The sequence below is a fragment of the Alosa pseudoharengus genome, unplaced genomic scaffold (genome assembly GCF_046254945.1).
Source record: "Alosa pseudoharengus isolate Yale_2024_CS ecotype anadromous, Long Island Sound unplaced genomic scaffold, YU_APseudo_1.1 YU_APseudo_1.1_scf_9, whole genome shotgun sequence".
Taxonomy (NCBI): Eukaryota; Metazoa; Chordata; class Actinopteri; order Clupeiformes; family Clupeidae; genus Alosa; species Alosa pseudoharengus.
The window spans coordinates 11,997,225-12,018,730 of NW_027468881.1; the positions used below are offsets into that span (position 1 = coordinate 11,997,225).

General features: G+C 44.8%; 1 protein-coding gene across 4 annotated transcripts in view; it reads right to left on the minus strand.

Annotated features, from left to right (window-relative positions):
- mtor (mechanistic target of rapamycin kinase) overlaps nucleotides 1-21,506 on the minus strand; it is a 92,641-nt gene that overhangs the window by 27,278 nt on the left and 43,857 nt on the right. For all 4 annotated transcript variants that reach the window (XM_076277173.1, XM_076277175.1, XM_076277172.1 and 1 more), the window contains exons 29-31: nucleotides 7,516-7,591; nucleotides 4,028-4,167; nucleotides 433-533 (exon numbers count right to left, since the gene is read on the minus strand). In XM_076277173.1, the coding sequence (XP_076133288.1) occupies nucleotides 433-533; nucleotides 4,028-4,167; nucleotides 7,516-7,591 (317 nt within the window). The remainder of the gene's footprint in view (nucleotides 1-432; nucleotides 534-4,027; nucleotides 4,168-7,515; nucleotides 7,592-21,506) is intronic.

Sequence of the window (21,506 nt, forward strand, 5' to 3'; positions counted from 1 at the left end):
CGCTGACGGACTTCAAATTGAGCTTGAGGCAGACGTGAAACGGGGTTCACAAGGTAGTTATAACAGTCCGATAAAGGGTACATGGGGTACTTCTGGCTGCAAAGCATATGGGGCTTTTACAACTTGTTAAGCTCTTGGAGTCAAAGCTCATGAAATGTATCAATGTTTCTTTGTGATTTTGCACATACAAATAATATATTATGAGCTGTAGTACAAACATATGCAGAAGTGTTCAAACTGGTAGTTTAGGCTGGTGAAAGTGTTGAAGAGTATATACATCAGTGTATACATATACATACAGTTTGCAGTCAGGTTGTCACCATACAGGTAGTATGGCAGTTTATGATGAATCAAATGCAGTCACACTGTTTTAGATGCAGCTGCTGGTAGTATTGATGGGGCAGGGTGGTGAGGTGTTTGAGAAAATCTTACCCAATCCCCAGGCAGCAGCGGCGGCCATGCGGGCCATCTTAGCCTGGGTCTCCTCACTGACCAGCGTCCACTCCTCACAGCACTGCTGATGTAGCTGCCCCCTGAGAAATACACACACACAGACACAACTTGAACATGATGATAGCTTCAGGCCAACCCTGTGCTTTGGGGAAAAAAAAAATAAAAAAAAGTGAGAAAAGGTGCCTACGGGTGTCGTCTAGTGCCGAGACCATTCTATAAAAACCCGTTCCACTGGACCTCGCCGACAAATCGCCCATTGTACGAGCCTCTGTGCGCTCGCCTTTATTGACTGGGGTGGAGAGTGCATACCGCAACGCTTTGGAGGCCCTGCTGCACACAGATGGCAGTTATGGCGCGTTTTACAGCGAGCGAACAAGGAAGCCCGGCTGCCTCAGCCACCGCCATAGCCGCGCGATAAAACACACCAGCATGGCATCATATCACGAGCGGGAACAGTAAAGAATTAAATCTATATAAAGTAACTCCACTGGGAGCGGGGGGCTGGGCTTTGAGTGGCGCTTTTTGAGTGTGGCTTCTGGAGATCGGGCAACTCCAGACCTCCATGTTTGGGGGCACCTACAGCAGGCACACCAGCGGCGTAGTAGTGCGAGCCTCAGTCTGGGCGTGTTTGTGCTGGAGAGAGGAGGGGATTGGTGGTGAGGGTGGCTTGAGTGCTTCCCCAGCTGCTCAAGCATTGGGGTTACACAAATAAAGGGGGGCCTCCAGCTCGCTGCTGAGCGTCTGTTGCACATGCTGCGCTCAAACGGGGGGTGGGGGTTGTCCCTGCTACCGGCACGCCACAGCTACCCGGCAGTCACGTGGCCCACACTTCACGGGAGATGTTATGAAGGCTATAAAATAACAGCGCACAGAGCGCAGCGAGAGAGGGAAAATGCACATAGTCCCAGACTGTGACCCTGTTCCGCCATTCATTATGCTCTGGTTGACGTAAAACTGAGCTCTCTCGCTCTAGAGTTTGCCAACTCCAAAAGGAATGAATGAGATCCAGGAATACTGAGTGGAAATGGGAAGCGTTGCGAACATACTGTGCCCTCATTTACAGTGAGTGCGTTTTGGAAAAAGTTGGCGCATGAACCATATACAATCACGTCAAGGCGTCTCTCACTAAACACCCACTGACAATTCATGACATTTCTTCCACCACATTGGAAATACGTGCTTCAAAACACGCACTCAAAAATATGACTATTTGCCGAAACTGCTGTGAGATAATTCACTTCTGCCGCACAATTTGGCTTTTGTTCTAATAAGCGGTGCAGGCTTTATGAGTTCGCTCTGGTGACTGACTTGGACTCAAGTGCTTATATGAACCTCAGTCGCTCTACAAGCTATTGAATAAAGAGCCATTGTGGCCTCGCCCAGAGTCTAGTGGCTGCTTTCCATAAGCTCCTCTGTCATGGCGCGTAAGGAATGAGGTGTTCTTGTTTACTAACCAAGATCAACTTTAATCGGCCTTCTAGGACTGACACTGCGAGTTCATTTAACCTTTCGGGGGGAAACGGGCTCGAGTCTTGCGCATATGACATACTCAGTGACAGTGTTCTTCCACTGATGCAAGAGTGTGTGTTTAATTACATTTCTGCAGGCCAATTTGAGGTGGAATACCTTGAAATGGACTTACATTGGGGTTACGACTAGGGCTACAACTGAAGACTATCACACCTTAAATAAAATTATGACCTGAACATTCCTTCACGATGAAAATGAATGAAAGCATAAGAAATCATTGCATCTGGAAAATAAGACTACATGAGTGCTAATTTAAAGAATTTTTGAGTCTAAATGACCAGGCGTCAGGTGTGTCAGTGATTTGTGATTCAAATGAACATTATAACCTGCCAATTAACATTTAACATAAGAATGTGTACTTAAGGTTAAGATGTGCGTTTGAGTGTGTGTGCAACATATATTCATATTCACACCTGTTTATCTTCAGTGTTCATGCTACATAAGAGCTTACAAAAAAAAATTGTGAAATAAACTGCCAACCCTTTGATTACAAAAAGTGACGAAGCCCTGTGCTGGGAAGGTACAGCTCACAGCCCTGCCGAGCTATACCGTCCCCAACCAAAAACAAAAAAGCTTCCCAGCAGCACTTGCAGCTCTCCAGTTACAGGAAATGGTCACTTTTTCCCCTTTCTTCTTGCCCAGCCGTCAAAGTGCACAATGTCAAATTCCATCAGTGCAGAGAGCCAGAGCGGGGCCTGGTGGAGCCCAGTTGAGCAGTGTCAGCCGGGCAGAGTGACTGGGCACGCCAACCCTCTCTCACCTCACTGCTCCGCTCCGCGCTGCAAGCCGTCTCCTCTAAACCTACACTCTTCACTAGCATTAATCCCCTCGTTTCCACTCGCTCACACTATCTAGGGCAGAGATAGGACTGCATGGGGTGGGTGGGTGTCTGTGTGTGTGTGTGTGTGTGTGTGTGTGTGTGTGTGTGTGTGTGTGTGTGTGTGTGTGTGTGTGTGAAGCAGGGTTAGGGGTGTAAATGATTATATAACTGGACAAGTTCTAAAACAGACCCCTGATGCACATTCAAATTACGTCCCCCCCCAGAAAAAATCGATTTGACAGACTGTGACATGTACCAGAGCTTTTATATAATATTAGCCGATTGTGTTCTTTCCCTTCGTCGGTTTTTCCCCTGTTTTTATCAGTGGTCCACCAAGAAAACGTAATTTTGAGGAAAGCGGACTAAGAAGAGAGCTCTCCAAGTTCGTCTTTCCCATTAACAGCACACACTATCAAACACAACTGCTGGAAGAACAAGGCAACAGCCAAGTTGCCATGAAACCGCATGTATCCAAAGCAACATCTTCGATGGCGCGGACAAAAAAACCCCACTGTTCTAAACCTTTTAAAACTAGAGTCCACATTTACAGGAACTTTCTAGACACCTCCTCGGGAAAAGCTTGGTGCATTGTCGAAACAAAACCTCGCCAAGACTCCCAGGTGTGGATGGGAGCACCGCTGATATGCCCTTGCATGGACAGACAAGCAAAGTGCCCCATGGCATGTGCATCTGCCCCCATCCCTGCCAACACTCACAAAGCACCACTGACAACAGAGGTGGAAGCGGATCCAGAGAGAGCTGCAGGGTGAGCCTGGGTCAGGAGCCAGGAATGCCAGCGCGGGTGCCAGGGAGATTGATGTCCTTCACAACCCCTCCTGGCCGTCCACCAAGAGCTGCATTCCTGCTATGTTGTGTGTCTGCTATTTTTCTAACACAAGATGTAATGATGCAAACAAACAAGTCCATTGACAAAGCAGTCTTCCAATCTGTTCAGGTACAGATCACTTGAGGGATTGAGACTTAAGTCATAAATATATAAAAGTAGCCCTGCTCTCTCTCTGGTAACTGCCCTCTGCCAACCTAGTAAAAGAAAATAGCTTCGCCCTGGGATTCCACTACGAACAGGTCCTGTCTGACTAATGCACATGGACAGCTACTGCCCAGCTCATAAAACAAGATGGCTTCTGCCTGGCAAAAGAATGTAGGGTGTGTGTGTGTGTGTTATGTGCCTTTGTGAATGATGTCTTCTATAGTCCAACTCACCATTCTCCTAGTGCCTCAAGACAGCGCATGCGACCTAGGATGAGCTCGGGGTCTTCTTTGTTTAGGTCAATTTTCTTGTCGTAGGCCACCAGGGCATCTTCCCACTCGTGGAGCTTCTCGTACCAAGTCGCCTGGATCTCCTGTGAAGGGGGGGTGGAAAAGACGGGAGGTTTGAGTGGTCCTTAAGATAAATAAACAATACTGGTGAAAATATTGGCTTCGGTAGAATTTATTAAACTGATCATGCACAGTTCACATGACACTGTTTGGTGCTTCTGTCTACTACAAGAGCATTTGCTTTTTTAAAGGATGCTACTTCATCACAAAGTGACCATGACAACTTCTAAAAAGCTGCACTTGAAAACTGAAAACCGTCCTTGAATTCCTCCTCCAAATTACAGTTGAGAGAAACAGATGTTCTTTTTAAGAGGGGGAGCATGGCAGTGCAGAGATGTCGACTGGGTGTGCGCTCCAAGGTAAACTCATTTTCATAACACAATGTCAACCCCTTAAATGTAGCTGAAATCGCTGGTCCCCGACCAGAACGCTCTACCAAAGCTATTAAAACGCTTGCAGTGTTATGCAACAGGCTGATGGCATTCACAACCTGAACACTTGCGAATGTGCGTGTTTACAGAAACACTTCCCCTTCACCCCTGGAGACATGGAAAGGCTATATAGGCGGCTGGTTTCATGTCAATTATCATTCTCGCCACAACACCACACGTGACAACGGAGGTGTTGAAATCTTTGTAACTGGGAGGTCCTACTGTAGGTCCCTGAAGGCCTTCTATCCTATCTGAGCTTTAGAGATGGCTTCCACTGAGAAAGACAAGACAAAATAAACACGTGGACAGTGCTGGCCTCCAGGAGAGAGAGAGAAGGTCGCACACCGGTCCAGTCTCCCCTTCCAAAGTACGGACAGCGATAACAGCTACTGTCAAACTGTGTTCAGAAGCACAGGGGAGGAGTGATCCCGTATTGCAAGGCTCTCTGGCCATTTATCATACCATTCTTCAGAATGCTGCAGAAAGTTGCTACAAAAAAAAAAATGACGATGGCAAAACTTATTCTTATCATTCCACGAGTAGTCCATTCACTTATTGCAATGGAACTTCATTGAAATTAAAGTCAGCAAGTAATATGCTCCTGTCCTAATTTGTGTGATGAATTGTGTGGCGGAAGCAGAATGGTAACCAAATAATTTAAAAATACACATTTTATGAAGTTTCTTTTCTCGTTTTGGAAAGTAACCATATAAAAAGTGGGTTAATGTATTGTCCACTGGTTGTCATCAGAAAATAAGTCCCTCAGGACAAAGCAAGACTCCTCCGCTTAGTGTTGGAGTCCCGTTTGTCCTATCATGACTTAGTTTTCAAGAATTAGCGGCGGACAATACATCACTTTACTAAGCACCACACCCCTTCCAAGAACATCACTGGAAAGAGAACCACTCATTACACTCCTCATTAGGAGTCAGTTAAACAGATTCATAAAATTAAAGCTCCAAATGTGGAAATGATGAAACATGTGTGCGCAAATGCTCTACCCCATCGTGTGAATGGAGCCACTGTAGGGTTTTCGTCTCTTGGGTTGGTAGGGCTTAACCTGATCTGGACAGTATGGTATTGTCCTCTTTTGACCTGTAGCCACCTAGTGATGCGGCTGACTTGCGGAGTCTCAAAAAGAAGCCGGCTGAGGAGGCTGAGGGCTAAGGGTTGAGACATGGGGGGGAGAAGGCTCCTACAGCTGCATACACACTGCCAGTGATTTGCACGTCGTCCTCAAAAGTTTTCGCGTTGCCAGTGGTTATTTCGCCTGTGATCGCTGAATTGAATTAACGTTCAATCGCCTGTCGCCGCTAGTCTTTTCTATGCCTGAATGGGATTTAAGACTGTTCCCCCAGTAGGGTGAGGGGAAACACGGGTGTGAGAACGGGGGCTTGCTGACTGGCAGCTCGTCATCGTCGAGGGCTTCTGGAAATCTTCACCTGACACTTCCAACGACCTCGCACCGAGAAGATTACCAGCAAAAAACGAGGGCGGCTGGCCCGTAAAATCAAAGCACCAACCTGTGAAACAGTGGGAGGGCTCACTCGGTAGGAACTGTTCTGAGCTCAATGCAGACACTCAATAAAATAAATTGCACATAAAACGTTCTTTAAACGTTCTCTTAACGCCATGCACTGGTATTTAAATTGCTTATTGCATATGCTGACAGCATCTCCCTTCACACCAGCACCACAGACATCTTGTCAGCTCCCAGACTATGATCCTTTGGATAGATGTTGTAAGAAGGTTGTCTCTGGGTGGCTCACTGTCCTGATTTGCCAAAACAAAAGGTCAAATTGGACATACATGTACACACCAGAGACATGATCAGACGGAGGATGATTGCTGGACAGCACAATTACATCTTGTTACAATTAAGCCAACATGGGGAGAGGCAATCAAAGTCAAACAAAGAGGCCCTTTCTGTAACGTTACGCAATGGGATGTGGAAAAAAAAAAACAGTTGTGTCAGTGTCCAAGGCATGTCTTGTGTTTATGAAGGTTAGTTCATATCTGGAAGGCGTCCCTCTGGAGAACATGAGACATGCTGGGGGAACAGCAGCGGGAGCACGGAGCTTTACAGTTCAAAGCTCGAGGCAGTGTCCGAGAGACCCGGAACACGCCGGAAAACGCAGTCGCCACATGTTACATAAAGAAAATGTTGTGTGGATAAACACTGTTCGTTCACGGGAGGAAGCATGCTCAACACTGCACACCCTTCATCAAGGGAGCAAAACATTTTCTATGAGAAGGGGAAGATGTTCTATTACATCGACAAATTTCCATGAAGGAATCCAGTTAGCTGTCGCTCAAACAAGAATCACATATGGAGAGATAAAATGACAACATAATAACCGTGTCCATCTGAGATGGGTAATTTTTATGAATTATAATTAAACAAATTGACAACGTGAATTGAAAACAAATAAAGCTCTTGTCTGACAACACTTGAACATACTTCTAAATAGATGAAGAGACAAGTACCATTATCCATAATAATTTTGGATATGTAATTAATATAGAAGAAATATTAACTGTAGTATACAGTTTCTGCCCGGCAATGACTTTTGCAACAGGACGACTCCACATGTCTAAGCGTGCATCCACGTGTGTGTGTGTGTGTGTGTGTGTGTGTGTGTGTGTGTGTGTGTGTGTGTGAGAGAGACAAGAACAAAGTGTCCCGGGGCACGTGCCTTTAACTGTACTCATCCTGCTGCCAAGGGGAATGCACTTGTGTGTGCATGTGTGTGGAAGAGAAAGAGAGAGGGGGGGGGGGTAGAGAGCAATTCCATGAGGTCTATTAAGTGGTGTTTTCTGTATTACCCAGGAGAGAAGGGGGGCGGTAGGATGAGAGAGGAAGGAGAGAGAGAGAGAGAGAGAGAAAGGAAGAGAGAGAGAGAGACAGAGAGAGAGAGGGAGGGAGGGATGGGCTCTCACCAGTTCGCCGAAATGTTTCATGGCGTACTCCAGCACTCCCGATGCCGCCTCCGGCTGCTGCAATTTGTTGTTGATGCTGGAACACAGAGAGAAAGACAGAGAGCACATAAGGGGTCAGACTTATGGGGGGGCAGAGCGGCGGTGACCTGACAGTGGCTGGCGGCTCCAAGCAGCTCTGGGGAACGTGATGCCAGCGTGATAGATGACCACTGAGGTCACACACACATACAGTCCGATTCCGAAGCCGATGAAACAGAAGCGATGACTTCCAGACCAGGCTTTTACTGGGTGAACGATAGCACCCCAGACCCCTTTGTTATGGGTTAAAATGCTTGGGGGGGGGGGGGGGGGGGGGGGGGGGCGCACACATACAATATAACACGTGTTCCTTTGTGCTTTTGAGGAAGCAGCTTAGCAGGGATATACTGTACAGTAACCACGGCTAAACCATCTGAGATCTGGGAGAGACCTGACAACAGGCTTGGCTGTACTGACAACATAAACAATAATATGCTGACAGAATTATTGTGCTGTATCAGTCATGTAATCATTTGTGCAGGAAACCTCTTTGGACCATTTAGGTAGAAAAACACAGACTGTCTTAATAGAAGAATGCAATAAACAAAGTTTAGCACCTCCATAAAGAAGAGCAAAGTGTGGGGGTAAACCAGAACAGTGCAACAAGGCATTGTAACAGATTTAATGAGCCGTATCGCAACAAACTTCCCAAGTCTGCAGCAGCAGCATCCTTTTCATCACAAGTCACAGCAAGACCCTATTATCATCATTAATCAGAGGCCGTCATTAAAACTCCTACACCTTTCACTACTGGAACAATTTATTGGCCTGGAGCTGTTGACTTTGTCCCCTAAAAAGTTCTCATTAAAAGTCCTCCCGATAGACACCCGGGCTCAGCCAGAGAGTGGATGCGATGGCCTGTGAGATAAATGGCCCATCATCTATATTTCTGTCATGTCTCCTGATCCCTCTAATGTGTGTTTAGAAACTCCTCCATCTGGAAGCACTCATCTGGAAAGCCAGGCTGCTTGCGCTCATCCACCACTAGCGCCAGGGCCTGTCGTTCCCATCTGCTAAAACGCAACATTTGAAAAAGAGCAGAGGAAGGTTTGGAGGGGTGGTGAGTAAAATCAGACGAGGGGGGGTATGGAACAACGTCTACGCTTTGGTGCCTGACGAAGGAGCGGCGACTGTTGCTGTTAGAGGAGTATAATGGATGTACACCGCTATGCCATTGGAGTTTAACGAGACGACCTAGGAGGCAGCAGAGGTGATGAGAGCTGATGACAACACCCCCACCCAACCCAACACCCCAACACACATGCACACAGAGACCTGTACACAGTTACTTTATGAACCTTTTCAACAAATCTGTGAACAAAGACTTCCCATTCTGTTTGCACCCTTTATACAGAATGGCAAGACAGGAGGAAGATTCAGAAAGCCCCAGAGCCATAGAACGGTTCTGGAAAGCCATTCAGAGAGGAAGATTCCACTGTTCACTGTGAGGGGATTCGTCTTGCTTTACAGATGGCGTGATTGCTGGACAGCTAAACAATAAGAAAATGGTATTACCTGGGAGAAGAGCTACCAGTCATATCTGTATGGGTGAAACGTCCGTTCTGTCCCATGATACAGTGCAATAAAACCCTTTCTAGTTGGGGAGATAAATGTATTTTCAACATGGCTAGTCTTTCTGAAAGTATGGAAATAGAGACATTATTAAGTAATGACCGTTACAATGCTGACTTTGAACCAATACTCCTGGAAACCCCCCTTCAAGTCTTTACACATACTAAGTGTTTGCAGGATGCATGAGAACTGATCACAGAGCTCCAATTCACCAGGAGCTTGAAGGCTTTATTACAGTATTTGTCGAGAAAATGTCCCCAGGTTCATGCTGAAATGGAGTTGGCGCCCAATCGTACTAATAAGTGCTGAAAGCAAAATAGCTAAGCGGGTCACACGTGTCATTCCATTTCTTTAAAAGCTATTGAGGGAAAATCCTTCTTCCATTTTAAGGTCGTCTTATGCTTGATCACCCTCAAGCACATTGGACTTTCTTAATTTAATTTATATAGTGTATTTAGTATTTCGTTTTGTTAGTTTTCTTATCTTTCTTATCTTCTACTGTCTTTATTGTACAGTGGAGTTTAGTTATATGTTTATACTTATACTTATGTTTACCATTTCTGCTGTAAGTGCATGTTGTCTGTGATTTCTGTATTCTACTGAGACCCTTGAATTTCCCCTTGGGGATCAATAAAGTATCTATCTATCTATCTATCTATCTATCTATCTAGGTCCTTGTATTATGACATGGATCCTCTGAAGAGCCCTCCTGAAGGGTGAGATGATTGAACGTGGCCAAAGATCCACAAGATGAAGGGCAAACAAACTCTTTAAAACACTGAATCAATCTGATCTGCACACCCTGGGATATGGGCTCAAGGCAACAACATAAGTTACGAAACATCTGCGTGGGAATAGAGAGACAGATGTACACAGGTGGCGAGAGAAAGAGCAAAGATTAGTCAGAGCGACTGATAATAAATATCTCCAGTGCAGCTATAACAAAGAGAGGACTGCTGAAGCTGATCTGCAGTATGCGAGCACTCAACACCGCGCTGAAGCAGGGAAACCAGAAACAAGCGAGAGCAGATCCCATCATTCATTTGAGGATATTGGCCTCTGCCATGACCACCAGCCAACTGGAGGCTTTTAAATGTGGCCTGATGAGCTAAACAGGCTGTCTATCGCTGTACGCCTGAGGCAGGGCCTGAAGAAGACTAAGTATGCCAATCAGCGGATCCTGAGCCTTATCAGATGCATACAATAAAGTGTACAATAAAAATGTTTCAGGCTAATTAGTAAGGCTTTGTACTGGCAGGTGGCTTCCTATTTATGTAATGATCTTTGTAGAAAAATGTTTTGAAGATTTAATGTCATTCATATTTTCTGCAAACAGTGTCTGATGAGAATTCATGGGCCCAAGTATTCTTTGGGACAGCAAAGAGGACAGAAATATCTAAAAACTGATACAGGAAACAGGATAAATAAACAGAGGGATAAAGAGACAGAAGGTTAACTTTTTAAGTTGTAATAAAAAAAATAACTTTTAAAAATGTCTGCACTGATGCACACTGATTCCTACTCTTGATTTCCTTGAAACTTTTGAAGAAGAGTATGGCTATCCATACTAATTCAGATAAACCATCAGACAACTCAAGAAGGAAACAATCAGAGCTTGGCATAGCCTTCCTCCATTTCTACTCCTCCTCTCCTGGTCTTTCTGCCAATGGCTTCAAACCTACATCAAAGTAATAAAAGTAATAAAGTTGGGGGAAGGGGAGCCCCGGCCTCTCTCAGCCAGACGTGTGCAGTAGTCTGGTACCTGGTGGTGGGTTAATGCCAAAAACACAGGAGCTGCCTGGAGAGTAATGTCCTTTCATTCCAAAGGAAAAAAAAAAAGAAAACATGTGCAAGTACTTGCAACTATTTCTAGGAGCACACGTCCAGGAGAGGAGAGACAAAAGGACCATTTTTCTCAAGCTACAAAAAGACACATTAGTCTGGAAACTCAGTGGTCAAGTGTGTTACATAACAAAACAGGCAGGAGAGGGAGGAAGACAGCCGAGCGGGCCAGAGGAGAGGGTGGGGGGCAGTGAAAGAGAATGCTGATGAAGATCCAATCTTCACATGTGGTTTCTGCTTTTAATTCACAAGGGTACCCATTCCTCAATTACATTTTGACTCCGCAGGAAAAAAATGATGACGTCTGCCAAACAGTCCTGAATAGCCTTGCAGGACATCTCAATCAAGTCTCGGGAAGGGAGCGCTTGCAATCTGTATACCGACTCCCCATATTGACTAATGCAGCCACACACACACACACACACACACACGCACACACACACACACACACGCACGCACACCGAGTTGAAACGAGTTGTGGCATTCCAGATGTGTTGCTCGGAGATGACTAATGGGAATAAGAGGGCTAATGAAGCTTGTGTGAACCCAGGGGACGTCTCTGTCCCTCTGCTGTGGCCATCTGGCCTCGAGCTCAGTACACATGTCTAAACACAAACAGATGACAGGCTCGCACAAATAAACTGCAGCGCAAAAAACTGATGGATGTCTCCCTCACTGCTTCACGAACCTGCATCAGCTAGATAGGGCCACACTGTGTGTGTCACTCTGTCAATCTTTTACACAAAACTGGAGTGCTGAATGCAAGGAGCCATTCAGGACAATATTTATGACAGTTGCTATGTTTGCATTATGTTTTTGAGTTTGTAAAATATGCAGACATATGTATCCCCTGAAGCTTGTTTAAAACCCCAAGTATATTTATACTCCAACTGAAAACCACATTCATTCCACAAAATTTGCCATGAACAAAAGCCTCATTAAGAAGTCAAAATGAAAGCAAACGAACGTCATGCCAGATATGATGGAAAGCAACCACATAAAATTAATAGTAGATCTTTCATATGCGCCATGTCCTTTACATGAGGCTTAACTGATTAACAGGATGGAAATTTCCTCTCATGACACTCAGCTGACACCAGCATAAAAAATCAAGGTCATCCCTCCACTGGCATGTCCTGTCCTGTGGGTTCCAAATTGGAATGCCAATCCTAATGCTAAATACCCTGACATTAAAGTAATTGTCCCTCTAAGACAAAGACGAGTCCTCAAGTGTCCTCGCCAGAGAAAACAAGGGCACACTGCCCTTAAATATGAGCTCTAACCCCCACAGCCCACACCATCACCCCACGACTCCGGTATTGCCTTTCGGAGGTCTGGCAACTTCAAACAGACTGGAAGATCGCTGTGCACCACAGCGCATTAGGCTCTGGCACTTGTCGGATAAGCAGGCTCCGACATTGGCTATCTGACGGAAGTCATGAGGCTTTCCGAATCCGAGCTGCTGTTTGCATCTAATTTTTTGCACAACGGAAACAAGGGGGAGCACAGGCAGAGGAGAGGAGAGGAGAGGAGAGGAGAGGAGAGGAGAGGAGAGGAGAGGAAACCCAATGCTTGCGTGAGAGAGCTGCATGGAGGGATGACTTCTGCTTTGGCCTGAGAGCGAGACCTTCGAATGAGATGATACAACAACACAGAAGATGCAGACTAAACTCAGAGCGTAAGCCAACGCCTCTGGTCTGAGAACTGAGCTAACTTGTTGTTGCGCCGCTGCTCCGTGGAGTGTAATGTTGTTGTATCGGCTGTGAGATGGCTGAATAAGAACCTCCATTGCAGTAGCAATCTTTCTCCTCATCTTTGTTTTACAAACAATATTTCTCTGGCTTTCTTTGCTTAGGTAGAGAGCTATATGCAGAAAATTCTTCCATGTTGACATTAGGTGGATTTGTGGCTATCCAGGGATAATGTGATATATATACTGTATGCGAGTTAGTAACCTTCCTTAGGGGCAACTAGCAAAATTATGGGATGTAAAATGAATAGACACACTGTTCAGAGCCTTGATCTATCACAGCTCATATGAGCCCTCAACAGCTTTTCCTTCAAGACCACCGCTCTATTTTAGTTCCTAGACATAAACACAGTGTGTGGCTTTCACCTCTGTTCACCTCTGAGTGGAAGCCTATTTGTCCAGTACTTGTTTTCATCATTCTACCTGAGTTATAGGCAGGAGAGGACTACTGAACCACCTTAATCAGTCTGATTTACAACTAAAGGCAATATTCAGATCGTAACTCTGACTGCTTTAATGGGTTCCATGGCAGACCCATAGCAGAGGAAATAACTACATGGTCAATGACTATGACCATGTCAAACAGAGCACAGAGTCTTTTAAGGCCAAGTCTCTAAGGGGTGTTAAAGGTTTACCTTTTCAAGCTTATCAGGTTACAAACATTTTTAAGGACGGGGAATCTGAGTTTTCTCTCAGTATTTACATTTTCAGGCAAATTAAACAATATTAAAAATGTAATATCCCCCACCACATATTAAACAAATCTAAAGCCTTTGTCAGTAGAAAATTCATAATATTTTTATGTAAAGTATATATTTATATATAAAGTTAAAGTCGTTGACAGAAAGAACAAAACACGAGTTGAAAACATTGTATAATAGTACACATCAGAAATGGAAAGTTCAAGCTTGACGCAGAACCTTGGTCGACCGGCAATGACAGGCCACTGAAAAAATGTGACCGTTAAAACCTTTCAGGTGTAGTATTTTCGCAAGAATGTCTTCATTACTTCCCAAGGAATGAAGGCAACCCAAAGGCACACTGCATCCATCCAAGGGGACAGACCTGGCAACCTCTTTCAGCCCTCTCCAGCCACTCCCTGCTACCCTGCACATCACAGCCAGAGCTAAACACTCCTCTGCAGAAAAGAGTGCAGTCTGACATAAAGCACAACGAAAGGCTAAGGGCAGTGAAAAAGAAGGTAGCTCTTCACTCCCTTCGCTCAAACCTAATCTAATCTGGAAAGTACACTCATTTGATCCCTGTTGATTTTCATGCCGTCCAGCCTTCCAAACACATGGCTTTGGTCCCCGGTGTCAAATACTGAGACAGCTAAATGGTGCTGGCTTTTGAGTTGTGGATCGGGACATTGCTGAATGAGTCTCAGATATTACACAACATTTTAAAATTACGCTTTCGGGAAAGATTTTTTTTTCTTGTTTGTGTCTGTGGTTTTCTTCATTAATTTAAAAACCCGGTGATGATTCAAGACAGTTTTTTCTCGTTGTGTGTTTGTTGTGCACTTCACAGATAGTGATCTATTCAGTACGCCTTATATAACATTAGTGGAGATTCTTTTTTTTTCCCTTCCATTTTTCAGCTAAGAAATTTAACTGCTCCCACGGATAGAAGTCTGCCTTGCAGTCTCCACCTACGGATTGCTTATGCCATCCGGGCACTGTGCAAACTACAGACACTGGCCATGAATTGTGGAAAAACACTTTTTTAATCATCGTTTGTGTGTAGACACCACTGAAAAGTGTGTGCTCGGGTCTGTGGTGCTGGAATACCACTGTAATGACCGTAATGATTATCCACACGGGTCTGGAAGGTGACGAAACGTTCCCCAACCTGCTTGTGATAAACATGCAGCCATTACTCAGGGGGTGAGAGACACGCTTGTACACAAACGTAAGCACGTGCTGGCTACACCTGACTCACTAGCTGCTGTTTGTGTATGTGTGTGTGTGTGTGTGTGTGTGTAGAGGCACGGTAGAAGTCTGTACAACATTCATTAGAGGCACTCGGAGTGTTCAAAGCATTTGTGGCAAACAACTCCATCTCTATAAAAAGAGATGCTGCAGAGTGGAAATCGTGGACGTAAAGCCTAGTTAAACCGAGGCAGTTTAAAGTGTTTTTATCTTGCAGGGTGCCCCTTACCAACCCTGTGGTCAAGGGTGGTCCTCTTTAGGCATCGGAAAATACCACCTGTGTGCGTCACAGTACCAAGGCACAAACAGACAGCACAATACAAAAGTACAATACAGTATTGCCTAGAGCTATGGCAAATTCTCTCCTGAATGCAAACTACTGCGAACAGAGTTTGCATTCAGTTCTTTGCCGAATTCACCACACTGGGATGGTATTAGTAAGCCTTAGTAAGCATGACCCAATGGAAAACCCTGATAGGTGTAGTTATTACACGGCTCTTCATAGTGCTGCAGAATGCTCCATTCACTTGAATGGGCCTTCCCAACGTTCGGCGGTCTGCTAATTCTGAATAACAGACCGTTGCTAAGTATAACAGACCGCTGTCAAGGAAAATGGGCTTTGTGCTTCTAAGTCAATTCTTTCATATCACTACGGAAGGATTGGAACTTCATTCAAAAGTGAAAGCAGACGGTTGATCAGCTGTGTTCTAAAGAATGTTTGATTCAAGTTCAGCGTGTGTTGTTGCGAACTATTTGTTTCTCAGCAAAAGCCATGATGAAACGGTAACAAATAGGCTATAGCCTAGGCTATGTAGGCTAAAGAGTCATATCGTGGGGAGTTTATTGAGTCGTTTTGGTTAAGTAGCCGTGTAATAAGCGGGATAATGTATAGAACGCCGGTCATTGTCGGGAGATAGGTCCCTTCAGGGCGGAACAAGACCTCCGCTGCGCGTCGGGGGTCCGGTTCGCCCTGTCGGGACCTATCTCCCGACAATGACCAGCGTTCTATACATTATCCCTTACATAACACAGGGTGGGCTTGCAGAGGTGAGGTTAACACATCCCCATGAGATAACAAAACAGCCAGACTTGTTCGCTTGCTCTCTGAACCACCCGTGCAGAAGTCGGAGGCCATATGGAAGCAAGTTGGACACAGCAGAGCATAGCACCTCTGTTTTTCCAGGCTTGTGTTGTTGTTTGGTTCCATTTTCATTTGGGAATGAGAGTAGGGTCTGGTGAGTGTGCAGAATGGCGTGGAGTGCCACTGAACCAGTGAGTAATTATCTGTAAGCCTGTGTCAAGGCCCACAGCTGTTTGGAGGCAGGGAATGGTAGGTGACAGCTCAAGGCTGTGGTGTTTGACATGGCGCACGCTCTCTTGAGAACAACCAATGGTTTGTACCAAAGCCTGATTGCAATCAAAGACTGGTAAGATGGATTTAGCGCCAATGGTAACCACCCACTCTCAGCATCGCGGTGCTTGAGGGGAGAGATGCTTTTCCATCCCAAACAGACCCCCAACCCCGCCCCACCCCCCAACCCCTCGCTCCCAAGCCCCATCCTCATTCCTCCAGATTGCTTCTGAACGCTGTTGACAGACGGGACTGGGGCAGGGTCAGCCTTCTTGACAGCAGTGATCTTAATAGCTCACTCACAGATGCATCCAAAAACCACTTGCTTTGACGCCTAGCGTTGTCAGCTGACAGGACACAATCAAGCGTTAGGGAAAATGTAAAAAAAAAAAAAAAAAAAAGAGAGAAAGAGAGAGAGAAAAGTATGTAATAGAGCTCATCACTTATGACCTCATCCTTGATGTATGAGGGATTGCGCTGGCGTGAGTGTGCGACTGCCAGGTTCGCTGGTTGGTCCTGACCTCAGAGCCTGACCTGGGACACTACGCATACCTGTGGCATCGCACTGAAAACACAGAAGCATGAACCACAGACCACAAACCGGCAATAAAGTATTAGTCAAAAAAGCCGCAGAATTTTCCAAACACTAAGAGCCTCTACAGCCTGAGGCATAAATACAGTGAGGTCTGACAGGAGTTTCTCGAACATGTCTGTTGACACATCGATGGTAGTGTTTGAGATCAGGCCTGGGCAAACAAATACTGCCCCAAGCAAAATCCAGACATATCTTCAGGTAATGGTTAAGAGAGAAAAAATAAGAATCTAGCATTTTTGTTTTATAACACACAAACAGTTCTCCCTGATCAGGCTAAAAGGGACCAGACTTACAACATCCTTTAAAACAATACTTAAGCACTGCAAAAACAAGCTGAGGTCTTGGTCATGTATTCCAATCATCCCTTTGGCATTTCACATTCTGAAAAAAGAATGCAAAACTAAACATGCTTGATTAGTTGGAGACGGCACACAATTAGCCTGAAATGGTAGCTTCACTGACATCAGAGTTCTCGTATGACTAAGGAAAGAAGAATATGCCTTGTAAAAATAGTAGTTCTCTGCCCCCTGAAACATAATACACTATTTCCCATTAAGCGAAACTAATTCTGAAAGCAGATTGTTTTTCAATTTCACCACATCATTTATTAGGGACACAGCACTATGCAATGTCGGGGAGAGATTCAGAGGCTCGATTTGTTTGTTTTAGTGTATCTGCAGGAGGGTCACTCACTCAGAACTGAGCCATTATAAAATGATTGACCAATAATTTGACCCAGAACTTCAATCGATGGGAGAGACAGCTGAGAAAACATGCAAGGCTAGCTGAAATGAGAAAACAAGCCCATTTCCAAGAAACAAGACGGTCCAAAAGAAAGAGAGGGATGTCTGTCCAAAATGTCTGCGTCCCGACAGGTATGCAAACTTTGGCCAACTGATTTCAGCATCTGATATGATGTCAGCTTGCACATTTGAGTCTATCACATGAAGGCAAATGACAAAAGTGCTGATGGTGCTATTTCCTCTTAAGCCTTTGCTGAAAGGCTAAGGTATTTCCCATTTAAGGAAGACCACATTCTTGCCCTCTGATCGAGGATCAGCAACTTGACCAGTAGACCACACTGAAAGCACCCCATTTTTCTATTAGCGAGATTCACTCCGACACTCTCCTGTCATCACGGCTTTTGAGAGATTTGGGTTCTTTTGCCAGTGCAAAAAAAAGTGTACTATACCAAGCAGCAATGACAATTGTGGATAATGCCCTTTCTAGAATTATCAGACGTTGTTGCTACCAAGTATAATGGGTTTTGCTCTTGATATTTTTTCCTCCCTTCATATTTTGTCATCTTGGCTACTACCACAGCTTTTGATGGATGCAACTGAACTTAAACTGCCAAACCTTATCAGATTTTGGGACATCCGTTGTCACATTTATCTGTAATGACTACTGGTAAAAGATAAAACCCATATTTAATCTCATTACATCACTTTGCAATTGTGTTGTTTTGACTAGTAAAATTCAAAAGCAAAGCTCTAATGAAAACCCAGCTAATGATTATGCTAATGATTATGCTAACTATTTTTTTTTTTATTATTATTATTTTTCAATTTCTGGAAATACAGTGGGCATTACTTTCAAATGGCCACTTCAATAGACCTCTCCAGAATAAGTCCCGCCTCCGTAACTTCCGTATCCATCCAACTTCCGGGCGTGGATTGTCTATGGGGAATAACATGGCGTTTCGAAATATCATACCGGTAAAACATCTGTAGGTAGCGAAGTTGAAAAAGCCGGTGGGCAGATTGGCCTACACACTTCTGCCATATAGTTTCCACTGGATTTTTTGATTGTCGGTGCCGTTTAAGTAGTATACTATAGACTATACTACTCAAACGGCACCGAAAATCAAAAAATCCAGTGGAAACTAGATGGCAGAAGTGTGTAGGCCAATCTGCCCAGCAGCTTTTTCTACTTTGTCACCTACAGAGTTTGACAGGTACGATCTTTCAAAACGCCATGTTATTTCCCATAGACAATCCACGCCCGGAAGTTGGATGGATACGGAAGTTAGGAGGCGGGATATATTCTGGAGAGGTCTATCGCGCATTACGCGGCGTGAAGCTGTGTGAAACTTTAGTACCACTTTCAGCCACTGTGCGTCGCTCTGCCACTGTACATCGCTATGTCAGTAGCCTGCCTGCCGCCCCTTCTGAAAAAGGAGGCGGCTACCTTTAAACATAATTGTTGCCGAGAGGAATCCCAGCTTACGAATTCAATAACAAAATAAATCATGCATTATTAAACATTACCTCGATTTAGGCTACTTGGGTATGGCTTAAGGCTTGGCTACACAGTGGTAATGAAAATCGAAATCTGCTTTTAATTGCCTACCGGTGCCGTTCCACAAAAAGAAAAAATATCTTAATTTGCTGTCTACGTTATTGTCAGTGTTGGGGGTAACGCAACTACGCAAATCAAAACAGTGTCTTGTGCAAGAACTGTTCATGCAGACTAAAACTGGCGCGGTGTAGCCTACACAACTTTGTTCAAAATTGATGCATTCAAGTTAACTTTGCAAAGTTAGTGTTATAGCCTACTTATCACAATGTTGTAGGTAAAAACAAAGTATATCATGCATATGCATAAAGCACATGTTTACAGAGCAGAAACTCTGAAAGAGATGTCACTGCTGGCAAAAATGACTCTGCAGAAGAGACTGTGCCGTTCAAAAATTTAAATATCAACTACAGAAACAAAAAAGTGTTATCAGATGGTCTATTTATTCAAACTGGGATGAAGTGTACGACTAAAAGTGCACAAGTCTGCCAGTCTGAATTGATACAGCATGGAAAGTTGGAAGGAATGGACAGAAATTCACTGACGGATTGTTCTGAACACAAATTCTTTGTGCTCCATTTCAGTACTCATCAAAACAACTACTTACATAATTCTCTCTAAACCGTAAACAGGGGCTGTGAGCAAAACTACAGCTATCTTGACGAGAGTCCAAACAGTCCTGCAGATTTGTTAATGGTCTGCAGTTGGAATGTTCAACAAAGACTGACCACTTTTTCCACAACAACTGACAAACAAGAGGTCAGCAGGGCCTTCTCCTGGAGAACGTGTATGGTGTGCTATGAACACATCCGAGCTGAAACCGCTACTCTGCGGGATGAATGCTTCGCTGAAGACCTCCTCACCTCGGGGTCAAGGGGCAGAAGGGGAGCTCCCAAGAGGGGCTCGGCCTAGTTGATTCATGCCAGTGACTGCTACCTCTCTGGAATGTTACGTCATCGCTTAGACAAGGAAATGGAACAATGTACCCCACTTCGTGACAGACCTGGACCTCAAACATGCTGATCAAATTTAAAAAGTGAATTGTAGCTGCTGGACATCTGTTTCATGCTATGGGGAGCTAATTCCCTTTTTTTGATCAAATCAAAATCAATCATAAAAGCCTTGCTCCTTTGTAGAGTTTTGTATAACAGCTTACACATACGCCCTCAGCCCAGTCCAAAACAATGGAATGGCTGTTTGCGTTATGTCTGCAATGATGAGACGACTTCTATTTGGAATGCAGACAGACAGACCTGGCAAGCGGCAAGCACTGAACAAACTTCAAAGGCCTCTGTGTCCTGCAGGAATGATTGTCTGAGTTTTACTTCTGACCCTGAGCAGGGTACAAACAAACAGTTGAAAGGACCTTCTCAGGAAGTCATTACCACATCCGTGCAAAGAAAGACGATGGAAAAGAAACGCATATTAATGAAAGCATCTTTCGGTTGACGGCTGAGTCACACTAGGCTGAGCAAACACGTGAAAAAGGAGACGCTAAAGGGTTGACGACTGCGGCAGGACACTGGTGCTAGCCAAAGCCAAAGGCAGGAGACTGGTGCTAGCTGTGTTTGAGGCTGGAAAGGACACTTGCAAGGTGTTCCCTTTGCCTCAGAGAATAGTCACATGGTAAACACACTGGAGAATAGATTTGCAGGAGTAAAGGGGGCACACAGTCTCGTCTTTCCTCTTCTGTTTTACCCCTCTGGTCCAGCTACTGTTCAGCGGGTGGCAGACAGAGCACCTGGCTCCCGTCCACCGCACTGTAATTGTTTCCACCTGGTAACCACGGCGACCTCGGAGAGAGAGGCACGCAATGGCACGTAGAGACTTGAGCATTAACGCTCAGACGTTTTGGTTAGTGCCAGGGACATGCTGGAGCATTCATAACATGAGAGCTCGCACTAAACAAAAACAGCTATAAGAGTCCTTAATACCTCAGCGTTAATATGCATTTCTGATTGCTTTCATATATAACATAAATGTACAGTTTTATAAAACCTTTAGTGGTCCTATTTGACTCATTTGACTATTTACCAATGGCTACGTCAGCATCATAACAGCAGTCAATTAATAAATGTGGAGAGCTGTGGTGTGGAGAGAAAAGAGGAAAAAAGGACAGAAAAATGTAATGTGGACAGAAGCCTATAATAGTGCTGTCTGCATCTGTTCGGTGGGGTGTGAGTTAAGCCCTTGCTCTGAAAAATGGTCTGACGGCCATGGGTCTTGTCTGGGTGTCATCACATCACCCTCCCTGTTTAGAGTGTAAACAGTGAGCACTGCTCCTGAGAGACTAACACTCCCCAGGGATCAGCAGAAATCCCTCTCCCCTTTCATCCACCCAGCGACCACACAGCTACTTCATAACTCTACATTCAAACTGCTGTCAAAACTGACCCTAATACCACTGACACCACAAGCTTGACCTGCACTAGAACACAGAGAAATAATTTTAATTTGTGTTTATGAGAAATGAAAACAAATATTAGCAGACGATTCCTATTACATCCTGTGGGTTTAGTGAGCATGTGGCTCTCACACCCCCCCCCCCCCCCAAATTGACAAATAAAAATGAAA